Source organism: Vigna umbellata, chromosome 1, assembly GCF_029865625.1.
Source record: "Vigna umbellata cultivar VRB3 chromosome 1, Vumbellata_1.0, whole genome shotgun sequence".
Lineage (NCBI taxonomy): Eukaryota > Viridiplantae > Streptophyta > Magnoliopsida > Fabales > Fabaceae > Vigna > Vigna umbellata.
The window spans coordinates 14,548,305-14,566,224 of NC_142165.1; the positions used below are offsets into that span (position 1 = coordinate 14,548,305).

Below are 17,920 nucleotides of genomic sequence, written 5' to 3' on the forward strand. Positions count from 1 at the left end.
ATCTAGTTCCCCGTGGCGCCTTTGTCAAAATTCCAACAAACTATTTATTATATTTAAATATAATATTTTATGTTTAAAACTAATTAATAATTAATTAATAGTTTTGACATAACTATATACATTTTGAAGATTTTTTTTACCAGGTTGAATTATAATCAAATATATATATATATATATATATATATATATATATATATATATATATATATATATATATATATATGCTTATTAAAATATGATAGTAAACTTATTAGAATTTCAAATCATTAGACGGTTTAATTTTGTATGTCAAATTGTATATACGAGAGTTATATTACTGTCTATTTTGAAATTCTGTTAAATAAAAAACAGCTTATGTTTGTTGAAGACGATTTGATTTTTATCAAGTGTATGGTTAATATTTAAGTTTAAGTCCAATATATATAAATATATAAAAATGAAAATTTTAATATTATATAAAGATTAAGATTCATAAATTCACTATTTTAAATTTCAGATTTGATTAATCTTGTATCCTTTTACTAAATTTCATTTCAAAAGACCCATCGATAATATTAAAACTGATCTGACCTACTTATAAGAATATAATATAATTTTTTATCGAAAGTTTTATTGATAAAAATTTTAAGTACATATATCCTATTAAAATGAATGACAATAAAAAATAGATATTTATGGTTGAAAATATTTCTGTTTAAAAATAATACACTAATGTGAAAGAGACTTTAAAAAAAGATTTAAATAATTAATATATGAGTCTAAGTCATAGGTAAAAATGAAAATGTTATCATTTTATAAGAATTAAAATCCATAAATTGTCTTAATACTTTAGATTAATAATATGTGATAGAATTAAAGTTTTAGATTAATAATATGATTGATCTTATGTTTGAGAACTCTCTTCTTAAAATAACCATATTATATAGACAACAAAATATATAATTTAATTTAAATACAAAACATCAAAAATAGTTTGATAACAAATATATTTAATCTTAAAAAAAATCACAAAATATAAATGTAGCCACATATAATAATGTAATAGAATAATGTAAGATTGCTCGCAATCTGTTGTGAAAATTGTAAAACGAATTACATCAATTATATAGACTTATTTCAAATAACTCAGTTCATTTTTTGTATTTTTTTAATCTTTATTGTTATGTAATATTATTTATATCTTGAATATAAATAAACACTTCCGTCATTTATTCCATTAATATAATAAACTATTAATCTTTAACTGTTTTTTTATTGTTATACCAAATCATTACTTTTACATTATACCAAGATAAAGTGGAGTTTAGCCTACGGATTATCATGTCAGCTTGTCAAAATTTGACTAACTGGACTCAAATTTTCAATTTACTTATCCATTTTAGTCTATTTTGTGCAAACCCGTTAAATTGTCAGACTAAAGCAACACAACCAACCTGTTTTTCTAATTAAAAATAATTTAAAAGATTAATTTTTCTGTATTATATTATTTAAAAGATGCAATAATATATCATTTAAAAATTAAATTTTAATTATTAATTATAATAAAATAATTTAACATATTTTAATTTATTTTATTAAATATATTTACCAGTCAATTAAAATTTTAGACGATATTTATATAATTAAATATATTTTTAATATATATATATATATTAAAAAAAAATATTGCTTTTCAACCGGATATGCCTATTTTGGGCCTAAAAGAAATCGCGCTAGTATGTTTTGCAACCCTAATTTTTTATCTAATCTTTTTCTTCTGTTCTCTCTTTTTAATGGACTTATATTATGTGTACTTTTTTTTCTTGACTTTGCAATTACTTTTATTATTATTTATGATAGGTATTCGGTATTCTTGTTAAATTGATTTCTTTATTAATATGATAGATATTACTACGAAATCACTTGATTAGTAATTCAAATGAGTATTCACGACAAAATAATAAAGGAAAGAGCAAAGGAAAATGTTATTAGAGTTTAAAAAGTAGTATTAATTTTATTATTTTTAAGTTAAACATTATAAGGTTTTGTTGTATTGTTTTATTTAACTTTCAAATGATTAAATTTGTTATTTCAATTTTTATAAAATTAATTATAAGAACTATAATTACATGGGCAATTTCAAATCTTTAATAAAAATTGAAATGACTTTAAAATTCAAGCTATAAAATCTTGATTACAATTTCAATTTTTTTAAACATTAAATAATCTTTTAAAATTCTAATCCAATATGAAGATAAATAAATTAAAAAAATTCACAACATTATATTAACATTAAAAAGTATCTACTAATACAGGCATATTTAGTCAATCAAGCAATTATATAAATTCAAAAAGTAGTCAGACAAAGGAAAAACTATCTCACAAATTTCTTGAGCAAAGTTTCTTATAATTTAAAATATTATTTTATTCAAAGAGGATGGAGTGAAAAAAAAAATACTAGATTCCCATTTTTGCTATTTACTATTTTTTTTTAAATAAAACTGGGAAAATAAATAATAAACAGGAAAAAAAAAAAAAAAGAGAAAGAAAGAAAATCATCATCATTCATTTGCGAGGCCCTATATAATGGTCATACCACATCTCGCAGCTTCTCTCTCGGCTTTCTCCTTATAAACTTCCGATGTGTTTTTCTCTTTCTCTCTCCATAGTTTTGTTTTCTTTATAAAATTTTGCAATCGGTTTGGCAACTGAATTTTCATTTGTTAATCAAATTATTAATAATTGAAAAAGAAGAAGAAGAAAAAAAAGGGTGGGGAGGCATAGCCAGATAATGAACCTGCCCTCTGTTCTTATTCTCATTGTGCCTCCCCTCAGATCTTAAGATTTGCCATCTGGGTCGTCTTCAATCGGTGGGTTTCGAAGGAATCTCGATTGAAGTTTTGATCTTTCTTCAATTGGGTCTGCCTTTGGATCTTTGATTATTGAAATTTTTTGTGGTTTTTTTTTTCCAGGATTGCTTAGCCTTTGATTCACTGCTTGATGATTGTTGATGAAGGATCCGATGTTTTGTAACTGAATCCGACAATATCTATTTTTGCATCGTTAATACAGTCTCTCAGTTTGCCTTAATTTAAGGTATTGTTTATAATGCTTCTTCTTTTTGGCTACGCTAGGGACTATCTGTATTTGAACAATTTGATAAACGATAATGCTATCGTGCTTTGATTTTATCCTACCCGGATTTATTTGCATTTCATCCCAAACTAGGATTTTTTTTGTATATTGTTTTGTGAGTAAAAAAAGAAAGAAATAAAGTTATGCTTTTGCATATTGTTGTGTATGGAATTGGAATGGATCCGTCAAGAACATGCCTTTTCTTATGCCCTATTGTTAGGTGCTAAAGAAGGTTGCTTTGTCCATTCCCAATGCTGCTGCTTCCACTTGCATTTGTAAGTTTTTGAGCTGAAATGCTTATTGCTTGAAGCGTCTTTTGCCTGTAGATAAAATGCAATCAGATAATGGCAAGTTATTTATCGGTGGAATATCATGGGACACAAATGAGGAGCGACTCAGGGAGTATTTCAGTACTTATGGGGAGGTTGTGGAAGCAGTGATAATGAAGGATCGGACAACAGGTAGAGCCAGAGGATTTGGTTTTGTTGTTTTTTCCGATCCTGCTGTCGCTGAAATAGTCATAAAAGAGAAGCACAACATTGACGGAAGGATGGTAATTCTTGTTATTTCCCCCCTCTTAAGTCCAAAACTTGCATTTTGAGATGGTTCACTTTTTGAATTATGAAACATCGGAAAGTAGCATTTTTTTTTCTATCGAAATGTACCCTGATTAGCTAAATTTGCAATCTCAAAAATTTCTTAGCAAGATTTTAAAATGGAGCAGTAGTTAAATCTTTTTTTTCTTTTGTTATTGTTCCCGTCTCCATGCATCTGTTGTAAGGATTATAGATCTTCAGCACTTTTTTATTTTCTGATCTATGGTCATCTTCAATACTGTTTCGTCTATCGCTAGGTTGAGGCAAAGAAAGCTGTTCCCAGGGATGATCAGAACATACTGAGTAGAAACAGTGGCAGCATCCATGGTTCACCAGGTCCTGGTCGCACTAGAAAGATATTTGTTGGAGGTTTAGCATCAACAGTGACGGAGAGTGATTTCAAAAAGTACTTTGATCAGTTTGGGACTATAACAGACGTTGTAGTTATGTATGATCACAACACTCAGAGGCCAAGAGGTTTTGGATTTATCACTTATGATTCTGAGGAGGCTGTTGACAAAGTCTTACTAAAGACATTTCATGAATTGAATGGTAAAATGGTTGAGGTCAAGCGAGCAGTTCCTAAGGAATTATCACCAGGACCAAGCCGCACCCCACTCGGTGGATATAACTATGGTCTCAGTAGGGTCAATAGTTTCTTAAATGGCTTCACTCAGGGGTATAGTCCAAGTACTGTTGGAGGCTATGGACTTCGAGCGGATGGTAGATTCAGTCCTGTTGCCAGTGGTAGAAGTGGATTTGCTCCTTTTGGATCAGGTTATGGAATGAGCATGAATTTTGAGCCTGGTTTGAATGCTGGATTTGGGGGGAATGCAAATTTCAATAGCAATCTTAGCTATGGGCGGGGAGTAAATCCTTATTTTATTGGCAACTCCAATAGGTTTGGCAGTCCTGTTGGATTTGAAAGTGGTAATGGAGGAAACAATTCTTTCTTCAGTTCTGTGACTCGAAATTTGTGGGGTAATGGTGGCCTTAGTTATGGAACAAATTCTGCAAATTCCAATGCTTATATTGGATCAGGGAGTGGAAGTATTGGTGGGAATACATTTGGCAACACTGGAGTCAACTGGGGTGGTTCTTCAGCAATTTCTGCGCAGGGAGGAGGGAACAACATGTCACAAAGTAGTGGCAACCTGGGTTATGGAAGTGGTGACAATAATTATGGCTTGGGGACTGGAGGGTATGGAAGAAACACTGGTACCACTTTTGCACCAACATCTTCGTACTCTGCATCAAATGGTGGTGTTGATGGGGCTTTTGCAGACTTTTACAATAATAGTTCTGTTTATGGGGACCCCACTTGGCGCTCTTCAAATTCTGAGAGAGATGGATCTGGTCCCTTCGGTTATGGACTTGGTGGAGCAGCTTCTGATGTTTCTACCAAGAGTTCTCCAGGTTATGTTGGTGGTTATACTGTTAATAAGAGGCAGCCAAATAGGGGTAAGACTTACAATTTTTTTTGATTTTCTTCTTATTGATATGTTTGGATTTTTAGTGAATGTCAGAACCTTATTTAATTGATCTTTGATTAATGTATTTTCTCTTTGCTAAGTTTGCTATTACTATGGAACACTAATCAGTTCTTTCTCTATTTTTCAACTAGATTTTGTTGCTTTTCTTATTTACTTAGATTTATACAATTAGGTCAACTTGTTTTAATGACATCCAAGGACGATCATTATTTTATTTTTATGTGGTTATTCCTATAGAAAGGATGTACACTGACTAATTATAGAGTTATTCATGTTTGAGTTTAGTATACTTTTGTTCCATTCCTAACATCTGTTACATGAGATGCCAAAATTTTAATGACATTGACTAGGTGATGTCATCATATTTTGTTGGGAATATCAATCCAAATTTCTGACATGAATACAAGTAGGTCAAGACATACATTCCAAGAGGCGGTGAATGTAGGTGAAGTGGTGGAATATTTGATGTTTAAGCGTCATTTATGAACGGAATCATGAACCTTTGTTATAAAAGGGGTCCTTTTGATCAGAAAAAACTAACTAGCTAGAGAAGGGGATTACAACCCAAAGTGAGAGGGTGTGTTGTAATGGGAGGGTTTTATCCTAGTCTTGTAGGAAATATAACTTTTAGGCTGTGAAAATTGAGAGGTCCCATACAAATCAGAAGGTAAGCTCCAAATAGAAAGATGGCTATTACTTAAACAATTAATGTTAAGCTTCATAGAAATGTGCATATGGTTGTCATTATTCCCCAATCTGACTTTTTATTAGCATTACTTGGGCACAATATGAAATTTTTTAGCATTGCTTGGGTCATTGATGTCAGACTACAGATGTAGTTTCAATAATACCTAACGGTATAATAAAAAGGTCCCCACCCCCGTTTGAGGGATGAGAAAAGTGAGCAAGTTGGTGGTTTTCTTATAAATTATGAAATTTTCATCGGTGATCTACATGTTTATTGTACTAGTAGAATTTGAGTCTGCTAGAGGCTAGGCTGAACCTTGCACAGACTTCTATGCTGTACAAGTGCACAAGTTTTTTTTAGTAAAATTATTTGTTAAACTAAAGCAGTACTTCATTTGCGATCCGAATTTGTTTCTGAACAGTATAACTCCATAAATGCGAGGGATTTACTGGAGATGATCATTAATGGCTCGTGTCCAATTTCATCTTGTCTTTCAAAATAAACAGTCTGGTATGGATTCTAGGATTCAAAATCTGTATGGTTGAGGGCTGTATTTGTGAGTTAACAGTTGGTTAAGTTTTAAACATGTTGACCATAATTCCACCGAAGTGTTAGATTATTTTCATATATATATATATATATATATATATATATATATATATATATATATATATATATATATATATATAGAAACACTAACACAAAGATATAGGTAGATAGATAGATAAAATAAATGTTCTGGGCTCTTTTCAACAGTATTTTGGCTCTTTTCATCAGACCAGAACTAGTTCTTCAATGTCCTTCTTCTGAGTTGTAAGATTGATTTTGAATGTTTTGCTGAATGTGTTTAGATCTTAGAGTATGCAATCATGACTCTTAACATTCTGTTGCGTGCAATACATTTTCTTATGGGAATCGAATGTCTTGTTGTCTCTTATTCTCCTGGTGCTTTACTTTCATCCTTCTCGCCTTAATTCTGGAGTTTAATAGCTAGACAAGAGGGCACCCAAGTTCTTTCTAGCAGTGGAGAATCTGTTGAACATTATTTTTCTTTTTGTCACGATATACTCAGTTCAATTTTTTTCTGACTTAGATCCTCAATTTCTCAAGTCTTTATAAGTAACTAAAGTGCAGAAACATATGAATTTGTCTTTCAGTAAAACTTCTTTACAATACACTGCTTTACAAAGTTCCAATGCGTATATTGTAGTGCTCCATTTTTTTCATGTAAAGTGGATGGAAATTAAGTTTGATACATGTCTCCTTTGAATAATTGATTTTGTATGCCAACACTGATAAAGTTGTATGTTTTGGTTCAGGAATCGCGACATAGGAAGATCATTTTGATGACACGAACTTGTAGGTGAAGATAATCCAGTGAAGCAGGTGAATTGTGAATTTTGCACACCACTGTTGTTACTGTATTTGGGTTTAAGAAGCAAGATGTTTGGTTTTCTAGAGCTAACTGGAGTACCTGTTTTGAGGGTTCAGATATAGAGATAGATTACAAGGGAATGTTAAGGCTTGAGTTTTTTGAGTTACTGTTTAGGTTTTGGGATTTGAGTGAGATGTAAAATCTGATTGCGGGATATAGCGGAAGTGTATCATGCACCACTTGTGAGGCAGCAATATAAAAAGATGGACAGCATTTTTTTTTTCATTTTCTTTCTTTTTTTGGGGTAGATTTTTTTTTTTTTTTTTTTTTTTGTCTTTGATGTCTTGCAAAAGTTGTGGGTTCGTTCTTCTCAGGAATTGTTTGTTTCTTCATCATCCATCATTTTGGCTTGCTTTTAGCAGATTGTATCTGAGGTTTTTTTTCTTATTACTAGTGTGAAACATTGAAGGGATACCCATCTAGGGTCCCGTGAATAAGTTACCATATGCTCTGATTCTTTTTCTAAATGGGAATATTTTATGCTACACATTCTAGCTGCTAAATCTCACAGATGGATCTCTTTTTCCCCATTTCCCTATTTTAGTGTTTCATTAAGCTTTAAAGATATTGTTTAAGATTGAGTTGTACTAATTGTAAGCATCATTGATAAAGCAATGCACTGAATGAAACAACTTCAGAAAATTAAATACAGACGAACTCTCTTGGCAATGTAAGACGTTATATTTGAGGTTTATTACATAGTATTACTGTCAATGCTTTGGTGTTAACTAAATACAAAGTTGGACAACCAACAATAGCTGACTGTTTATGTTGATTGTATTTATGTAAGTTATGTAAGGAGTTTGATTTTGTTGGTCATCTAATCTTGGATAATTTAACTTGTTAATGGTTTCATGATCCATTCAAAGTATCTTTAATATCAAAATCGCTGTATCTTTACACGTTCATTGCATTTAGTACATTAACCTTTTCACTGTTGTGAAAAATTTATCCTTTAAAAGACTTCCGGTCGGAAAACTTTCTGGTGTATCACAAAATTAAAGTATTTTTAAATCAGCAAACATGTATATGCCTTGTTTGTTTCAACTATACTTTCTTTCGGCTCATCCCATTTTAGAAAATAGACTGCTTTCCATTCAAGAACACTTGAAAAGTTACTCAATAGTTATTTTCTTAACTTTGCTTTTTTCCCTTTGGAGAGATGTTCTTATCATTTTGGCTATCTCAGTGCATATTTTGCCATATAAAAGTCAATCCACTTGCAGTTGTGTATAGAAAAAAAATCTTACGAGAGTTAGTTTTATCATTATAATAATGTTCTTATCATTTTTTACAGAATACATTTGTTGTTTAGATGAAGAGAAGAGACATGAAAAGCAGAAGACTTTGCTAGATTCTAGTGTTTGCATGTCAAACAAAAACTTTATTCGAAAGCATCATTGAAAACAAGTATATTTATAAGGAAAAGTTAAAGAAAGATTTATGGTGGCATTTGTGTTGGCTGATTTTGAAAAATAATATTAAAGGCAGCCAACAGAAGTGAGAAGAGATGGAGTGGAATAAAGTTAAAACCTTCTATATTAGTAACTCCTATTTTCTTCTCCCTTACTCTTACCCACTTTTTTTATTATCCAATTTCTATATTTTTAAGCACACCATATCCTTTCATTTTTCCTATTTCTTTTTAAATCTTTTGGGAAATTAAAAAAAAAAAAGGTCATGTAATTGGATAGTGGGGAGCAACGAATATCGAATAAAATACAAATTCCAAATAAAAGGAGTTGAAATGGTTGGTACAGCTTTTGTAGATATTAAGTTAACTTGTAATGGAGGCAGAAGTGATCAAGAGAAAATTTGAATCCATTACCATAAGAGGAGGTTGACCCACTTACGATCATTTGATATGTTTTTTTTTAATTGAAAAATAAAAAATAATATGAAAAGTTTGTCAAAATATTTTTTTTCAATCTAAATATAAACTATTAATATTTATCCTTTAAAAGAAAAACCAGTCTTTTTATTATTCTTTCTGGTACTTGGTTACCAAATTATCATCTTTTTAAGATACTCTTTAGTTTTCAATTTTTTAACATATTTATCATTCAAGTTTTTTTTCATACATTTTACCATCATGGTTTCTAAATTTTTACACATTTTTCTATGAAATTGGTAATACAAAAACGTGGTTTTGCAAAAAAAAAAATGCTACTTTATTAAAACTTGTAAGCAAATTTTATTAGATTTAAGATACAACATACGTGAAAAAGGTGAAAAAAAAAATCCAAAGATAAGGTGTATGGGAAACAAAATTGATAGTAAAATTTAAGAAATAATAATAATTGAGTGGTACAATGTATAACTTTATTCTAACTGTACAAGAATGGATTATAAGAAAGCTTAATTTACGTTTTAAATTGGCTTTGATATTATAAAGTAAAATTACTCTTAAAAGCAATACTAGCTGGTTGAAATTTTTTAAAGATGATTTATCAAGGGAGAAAAACAAAAAATTATATTTTTTATAACTATTTAATTCTTGTATGATGTAAATGTATGTGTAATTGGTTTGGGTTGAAGTAACTTAGAAATCAAGCCCATCTAAAAAGACACTAAATCTTGTTTATATAACAACAGAAGGGGAAATTAATGAAACTGCATGAATCAAACAGAAAATGGCAAAGGTGTGTATGTATGTATGAATCAAAATCATTGGATTTGGATAGAAAAAATTGAGTAAAAAGTTGAAATGAAAGAGTAATGTTAATTGTGAATGGCAGATGAAGTTCCTTTGTGAGAAGTTGCAATGAACCCTTCTCTCCTCATCTTATCTTCCTTGGATTTTCTGCAGAAAACGACCCAAGAATTGACCTCCAAAGCAATGCAAAGGCCAATGAGAGTAGAGAGTCCTAGGCAATAGGTCAACTTGGCGTAGGACCTGCTTGCACCCATCACCTCAAATCCTTGAAAGACATTCACAAACCCAAGCACCACACACGAGTACCCTACAAAGTGGTGGTACGATTTCCAGTACTTTCTGAACTTGTTCCTTGTGTTTGGCCTAAACAACAGTGCCAGAGTCTGCAACGCCCCTAAGCAGAACACTCCGATTCCAAGCTTCCGGTGAAGCCTGTACTCCACTCCCGGCGACAGTTGCCCCAGCCGGATTCCGATGCCAAACCCCACCGTCCCCAGAACGAAACCAAACAGTTGAACTCCTGCATCATCATGCATATTATTCTCACTCTACATTGATTCTCATTATACATGCATTTCTCCATCAAACAAGTTTCTGTCACAAATCATATATTTCATGACGAAAAAAAAACATGAAATGCAAATGGGTGTTGAAGTCAAGGTTGGAGTGTACAAAATTCAGAATTGCAACTGGAAAAAAATGCAGTCTTCCGCTTCTATTTACACAAAGAAATTATTTTTGAATCCTTCCTGTAAAAGGGTAGTCTTATTTTTATTTTACTTTAAACATCTGATTAGCACTCGTGAGTTGTTTGTATTTTCTTTTCTTTATTTATCTCGACGTGTACGACAATCTTTGTTGACCTTGTTGTGATGTTATTTAAAGAAGAGAGTGCTGAAATTGAAAATAGGAATGGTGAAATTGAAATGGAAAAATGATAGTGACCTGCATGAGCATAGAACCATGCGGGTCCGAGTGCTTGAATGTGGCGAAGGTAGCGTGCGGTGATGGCTCCGATGGGTAAGAGAAGGCCCCAGGAGATGGCGTTGAGGGTGCCATGGATCACTCTCAGCATAGTGAGATCCGTGTGCTGAGGAGCAGAGGATCCCGACAACACGTCAAAGGTGGCAATGGAAGACAGGTCGGTGGAGGTGGTTGGATGAATGGTGGGGGAGTAGCCCTGCACGTAAAGTCCCCTGTTCCAAACAAGGTGGATCTTCGTTTTGTTCGTTTGCAGTTTCATGGTGCCGTAGATTTGGATGGTGGCGCCGTTGTGCACGGTGGCCAGTTTTCCGCCGTACATGGAGGCGGTGGAGGAGAGGAGGTGGATGTCAAGAGGGCGAGAGAGAAGTGGAGATTTTTGAAGCTTGACTGTGGGGTCTAAGATGTAAGGTAGAAGAACTATTTGGCCTGAGTTTGGGTCAGGGAAGGCTATTAATGCACGTGTTCCTGTCATTTCCGGCGATGTGGGGTTTATGCCCCATCCAACCCACCCAGAAGGTGAAATGAAGCTTCCAAAGAAGACAAGTTCCAAGGTTGTGTTGTGAGGGTGGAATGTCCATGCTATGGAGGCTTGTTGGGTTGGGAGGTTCATGCATTTTTGGAACGTTTTGGTCGCTGTTTCGACCGTGCAGTGGGATGAGAATGCGATGTGGGGAAGGGAACATAGAAGGAAGAGGAAAAGAAAAAGCATGGTGGCGTTGATGGAGGGAGAATTGGAGAGAGTAAGTGATGGATAGGGAGAGAAATAATGGTTCATGGTTCAGTTCTTTTGTTATAACAATGCTGTGTTTTGTAATGATGTGTTAAGGTTGCTATTATGGATTTTGAACACGTAATAAGTGAAAACGTTAGTGCTTACTTTCTTTTATGTTGTTGGTGCTTGACTTTGAAGGGAAGACAATGTTGTATATATGCGTTTGGTGGAAATGGGACACTGTGATTGGTTTAAAATTTTGTGATATTATGATGTCGATCTAGTGCGGCTACTCCTTTTGATTGTAGTTGTTCACGAGATAATACAGTAGATTTATGTCTGCATAGTGTGCTTGGCTTTGAAGCTATGTTATAATCATTCAACTTCAGAAAGTTTAACTTACCATAAAGTTTGCTTTTGAGCAAATGATAAACAAACGAATAATCCAAATAATTAGACAAAATCAATCGTTCAATTTAGGTCGAAGTTATATTTAATTCTTCCAAATGAATAATATCACATGTGCCAAAGAAAAAAAAAAGAACTACGACCCGAAGAAACTTCACATAAAAAATGTGGGACTTGGAGAAAGTAGAACATGATTAAAACTTCGGAGACGAAGTGTTCCAATTCAACATGGAACTTCACAATTGTCCAAAGATTTGCATGGTTGATCCTTGTATTGAAGAGCAATTATCTCGCTAATCACTTGTTGTTTATCTGCTTGAAAATGGTCGTCCGCTGAAACATCAAGTACAGAGTTAATTTACGACACCGATTCAAAATAGAAATACCATACATTGAAGTGATGCAAGATGTTTATACCTTTGTCGCAATTGAAGTTTTCCAAAAATTGCAAAAGCTTGTGTTTGTTTGTGACAAGGATGCTCACAACTTCAGGGGGCTTATTTTGATTTGCAACAAATAGCTGTCAATCCCAGAAATTGCAGCAATTAAATTTAAAGCTCAACTTAGAATCAAGAATCTGTAAGAAATAAACATTCCCTCCATTCCATACCTTGAAAACGTGGAAGGTGTCAAATTGAATTGTCTTGTTTGAATCCTGAAAATGGAGAGAAAACAAAAGGATTGAACAAAAACATAAGTACTTTTATTTTACGTTTTGCAGATCTGAAAAATTAATATCTGAGTATAAGAGAAAGCATACTCTTAGGAGGTTCATGAGGATCCTCATATTATCCAATGAACCCACATACCGAACCATTACAGCAGCATTCGAGCGATCCAATAGCATATCCCCCAATAACTGTAACATATTTGATATACTATGATTAGGAGAGTCCCGAAATTAACAATAAGTAAACTGGTTATGATTTATGCTTAATTAAGCTTATTCAGTCTCATAAGTCTCGCGTAATGAACTAATTATCATTTAATTAAATTGCTTATCAAAAGTCAAATTTCTTTATATATAAAGTTTCTTACAGTGTAATGGATTAGTGCAAACAATTAAAATAGAAAGTTGATTTTATTTCAAATACAAACCAAAAAAATGGCACGAAGTAAAAATGAACTTGGGACATAAAGAATTAATCGCAGAAGAAATAATTACCTTAATAGCGTACCGTCTTGTGAAATAACTGGTGGATTCAAGCAACTGAGAGTTGTAATCTTTGAAGAACTGACAGGCAGAGAATAAAAAGGTTTAACTAACATATCTTAAAATGTTGATAAGAACATAAAATTATATATAACACTACTGAAATTTTGGATAGAACAACAAAATAACTCGGTATAATAAATTTGTTGACAGTGAAAAGAAGATGACTTTATTTAGTCAAGTAGACTCCAAGTGAATTAATTTTTGGCTCATATGCCTTACAAAATCAAGCAGGTTGATATAACTATAAGGTGCAGAACTCATGACAAATGGAAGCTCTATAAATCAGATTGAAGTTATTAACTACTAAACTCTTAATTAGAGTTTGGATGATAAAACAGGGAATATTTTATATTTGTCTAATATTTGCAAAGAATAAAAACATATACCCTGGGCCTGACATAAATTCTAATGAACTTGTAAACTTGTGTAACGGACTTACCCAGTCATAATTTTTTGAAAGAAATTCAGCAACTGTAGATTTATGTCTTGTCAATAACTCCTGTGTTATCAGTTAAGAAAATGGATCAGTTTAATTTCATTTTAATGAATTTGTGGAAAGAGCAAAATAATGGTACTAAAACCTATATTATAACATATGATACAACAACATTTTAATTAAAACCATATTTCTATTTGTGATACGACTTTAGCTTCCCAAACCTGTCTATATAAAGCTCCAAATTCTGAGTTAATTCTTGCACAGATACATTCAAACCAATATATAAGCTTAGATGGCTTAAGATGTTATTTATTCTTATATCTATGGCCATTATTGCAGTGTGTAGACTTGGAGAACAGTAAAATGCATTATATATATAAACAAGAATGGTACTTTGACACGATCTATATTTGATTTTAACAATATAATAATAATATATATACATGACTGGACAAAATTTATGAATGAAATATTATTATAGTTATTATGTAAGTTGTTAAATGATTATATCTAATTGTAGTTTCCATTTTCTACTGTCGTATCATAAACATGGAACATTATCCGAATCTTTTATGTTTTACAACCTTGTTTTTCTGTAAATGTTTCCTGAAATTTTGAAAATTTAAGAAAAAATTTGCAAGTGAATTTTTATCCAAAATTTACAAAAAGAATTGTATGAAATATGAAAAATTCGTTTAGCAGAAAAATAAATAGAACCATAAACAATTTTATTAGTTAAAAAATCATGGTAAAATGTGGGAAGGAAAATTTGAAAATATCGTATCATAAACGTACTTTAAAAGTTGCAACAGCATCGGATGCTATCTCAAAATTTGGTAGTTGAATGTACTCAAAGAACTTCTTCATGTTATCTGATTCCAACACATGTCTGAAAAACACAATTAAAAAGAAAGTAAAATTTCAAGGTAATCCTTCCGTATATATTTTTAATATCCGGGAATATATAACAACTAAGTACGATACCTATTATAACATCAATGAATAATATTACGATCTTATATGAAATTAATTAAGATATATATTTGAAATTCGTACTTCGCTACAGTCTGGTGGCGTATGCACTCCCTTGCAACCGCGCCATACGTCAAAGCAACGTCACCCTCTTTGTCATAACTAATCAAATCAAGTTTTGTTAATTGAACATTTATCCAACGCGCAACAACCAAGAAATGAACACAGAAAAATTCGACGTGCAAATACAAGAAATTGTACCCGCAAATGAGCATATCCACAAGATCCAAGTTTTCTTGTAGATACCGAGAAGCAATTAGTTGCGAATTAACTCGTTGCCGTTGCAAGTTTGCAATTACATGCGTTGCATCTTGGCGAGCCTGTATAAATTAATTCTTATAAATTTGGTAAAAAAATAGAAATAAAAAATAAATTATATACGCTGGTAAGAATGGTTACCCCGAGTTTTAGTTTTGCCAGATAGAGGATGAAAATCCGAAACGTATCATCTCTGAAAAACTCGCGTGTGATCTGAGTACACGCGTCGGGATTTGGCTCTGATTCACCGTTTCCATACAAAGCCGTCCTTATCTCCAGTATCGTTTTGCTTAGCTCTGATAGCTGCAACTCATTTTAAATACATATTTAAAAAACACATCATCATTTTCGTCACAATGTCTGTAATTTTTGGCAACGATGAGAAACTCAATCAAATCAAGACGGTGGAATATGAACGGACAACGAAGGCACGAATTTGGAAAGGAAGACATCAATGAATTAAACAAAGAAAGAAATAGCGGTTACCTTCTCTTCGCGTTTACTTTCACGCGTGCATGTTTTGGATTCGACGAAGATGATGAGTTCTCTGGCATGGCGCACCAGCTCCACCGGCGTTTTGGGCTTTGGCTTGAAGAGAGCTTTCTTCATGTCTCTCTATGGATGGATTGATCGAATGATTGGAATAGGTTAATGTTAATTAGGGTTTTGCATGTGGAATGAGGGAATGCATGTTTTTATTATGCATGTGTTCGTGCGTAGAACGTGTGAAACCGTTATTTTGGGCACGAGAAAACAAAGGTGAGTTGTTGACAGACAGAGAAAATAATAACAATATTTTTATTAATTATCAATAATAATAAAATACAAAATAGAAAGATTATTAATAATAGTAAGATTATTAATATTATTTTTTATCATTCGTGTAAATAATAATCTGTCCCGTGTCATTAATGAACATAATCAACCTGTAACAACAAAACAAGAGATTTTTAATAATAACTGTTTTTTTTTCTCGTTTAGTATTATTTAGAGGGAAAAAAATATATTAACAACATAAAATAGTTTCTTATACTAAATTTGAATCACGCATTCAATACTTCTCATAATAAAATTAAATTTTATTCTACATTAATTTCACAAATTTTACTTTCAAATTTACTCTCACTTACTTTCAAATCTACTCAAATAAATAATACAAAATTTATCATCAAATCCTCTCAAATTCATCCATTCACTTTTCCCCAAATCATCTCCCCAAAGTAAACACACTCTTAAAAAAATATTTGGGAAATTACATTTAATTTTTTTATTGCATGGTTATATATATATATAATAGACTTAAACATGTTTTTGATATTAATAAAATAAATGAATTTCGATCTTGTTGAAAACCTTTTATCTAATTAATTTTAATCTTTATAGAAAAAATGATTTTACAGTTTAAAAAGTATTCTTTATACTTGTCTCTAAGATTTAAAATTCTCTACCGCTATTTTGAAATAATACGAGATGTGTCATGTTAATATATTATACCTTAAATTGATCTTTTTATCAATGTATAAGTACTTTTTCTTTCCTGTGAGTTTTGCATGCATGTTTATTTTTCTTTTTCTTTTTATCTTTTTCACTCCTATGACATTCAACTCTTGTATTAAGTTTTATATTTTAAATAGTAAACTACAATAAAATAGTTAAATAATAATCAATTTTAACACAAAAAATAATTAGTTATTGTAGTGATCAATTCATTCATATATCAATTTATAAATTAAAAATCATTGATAACTAAAGTAATTTCTAAATTTATAACTACATAAATTGATCTTTTAATTAGTCATTAACATTGTCTTTCAAGTTTTTGTCTACTAAAAAAATTTGACTAATTTAAAGAATAATTCTTTTTTACAATCAAAATTTTAGTAACTAATATTAGTTATCAATTTAAAATCAATTAATTATAATCTTTTATTTAGAAACCAATTTTAAAATTATTAATTTGTAAATTAGTATTTAAATTGATCATAACTAATATTTTTTGTCACTAAAATTAATTATTATTTAAAAATTTCTTTTAGTACTGTAACAAATTAATAAACTAATATATATATATATATATATATATATATATATATATATATATATAGATTGAGTTAATAATCTAATGATTGTTTTGAGATTGAGTTGTGATTGACAATAGAATTTGAATCAAATTATTGATATTACTATTTTTTTTAGCATATGTAAATTAGTGTCTCAATTGTATTCGAATGATTTGTTGAAATTTAAAAGTATCAGAGATTGTTTTCAGATTGATGAAGAGTTATAACCTTCTGATTTTTTAACTTTAGGTTTCGTGCTATTTGGATTCCTTTTAATTTATTTTTTTCAATTGTAACATTCTCACTAACACAAAAATCTATCCTTTCATAGTGATTTATATTCAAACTCGGATTTTGATAGAGATACGAGATGTAAATTTGACATGTGAACTCATATACAGATATACATTTTTGATTTAAAATTTTTTAAGTGATTTGTGAGTATATATTACTTTTTCTAGTCATTTTCACTCAATAAAACACTTTTGACTTTATATTTGAATTCCTCATAAAATATAATAAATATTATTTGAAGTCACAAAAACTAAAATATTAAATGATAAAAAGTTTAAAGGATTCCTTATATGCATCTAAGAGTGTGTGCGGGGTACAAAAATATCAACTTATAAACTATAACAACTCAAAATTTTGAAAAACCTAAAATAACAAGTATTTCTTTCACATAATATAATTAATTGAATAGACTAAAAAAATTATGAATATGAATTAATATCGTTAGTTTATTATGAATTAAATGTTAGTCTTTTTTATGATATATTTAATAATTCTTCTAAAAATAATTTGTTTATATGAATTAAATAATTATTAT

General features: G+C 30.8%; 3 protein-coding genes across 3 annotated transcripts; 1 reads left to right on the plus strand and 2 right to left on the minus strand.

Annotated features, from left to right (window-relative positions):
- The first annotated feature begins 2,585 nt into the window (after positions 1-2,585).
- LOC124832058 (RNA-binding (RRM/RBD/RNP motifs) family protein) lies at positions 2,586-7,813 on the plus strand. Its single transcript, XM_047306173.2, has 5 exons — positions 2,586-2,849; positions 2,952-3,075; positions 3,441-3,667; positions 3,968-5,171; positions 7,211-7,813. Exons 3-5 carry the CDS (start codon positions 3,446-3,448, stop codon positions 7,222-7,224), a joined length of 1,440 nt encoding a protein of 479 aa, XP_047162129.1. The 5' UTR covers positions 2,586-2,849; positions 2,952-3,075; positions 3,441-3,445; the 3' UTR covers positions 7,225-7,813.
- Positions 7,814-9,925: 2,112 nt separating this feature from the next.
- Positions 9,926-11,789, minus strand: LOC148204750 (Auxin-responsive family protein). The gene is made up of 2 exons (XM_088104426.1): positions 10,928-11,789; positions 9,926-10,502 (listed from the first exon to the last, which is right to left on the minus strand). Exons 1-2 carry the CDS (start codon positions 11,739-11,741, stop codon positions 10,048-10,050), a joined length of 1,269 nt encoding a protein of 422 aa, XP_087960552.1. The 5' UTR covers positions 11,742-11,789; the 3' UTR covers positions 9,926-10,047.
- A 428-nt stretch (positions 11,790-12,217) lies between these two features.
- On the minus strand, positions 12,218-15,677 carry LOC124842406 (putative MO25-like protein At5g47540). Its single transcript, XM_088104440.1, has 11 exons — positions 15,518-15,677; positions 15,173-15,334; positions 14,975-15,093; positions 14,798-14,875; positions 14,537-14,630; positions 13,742-13,801; positions 13,252-13,320; positions 12,847-12,945; positions 12,697-12,741; positions 12,504-12,606; positions 12,218-12,419 (listed from the first exon to the last, which is right to left on the minus strand). The coding sequence occupies exons 1-11, from the start codon at positions 15,638-15,640 to the stop codon at positions 12,310-12,312; spliced, it is 1,062 nt and encodes a 353-aa protein (XP_087960566.1). The 5' UTR covers positions 15,641-15,677; the 3' UTR covers positions 12,218-12,309.
- Positions 15,678-17,920: the final 2,243 nt, after the last annotated feature.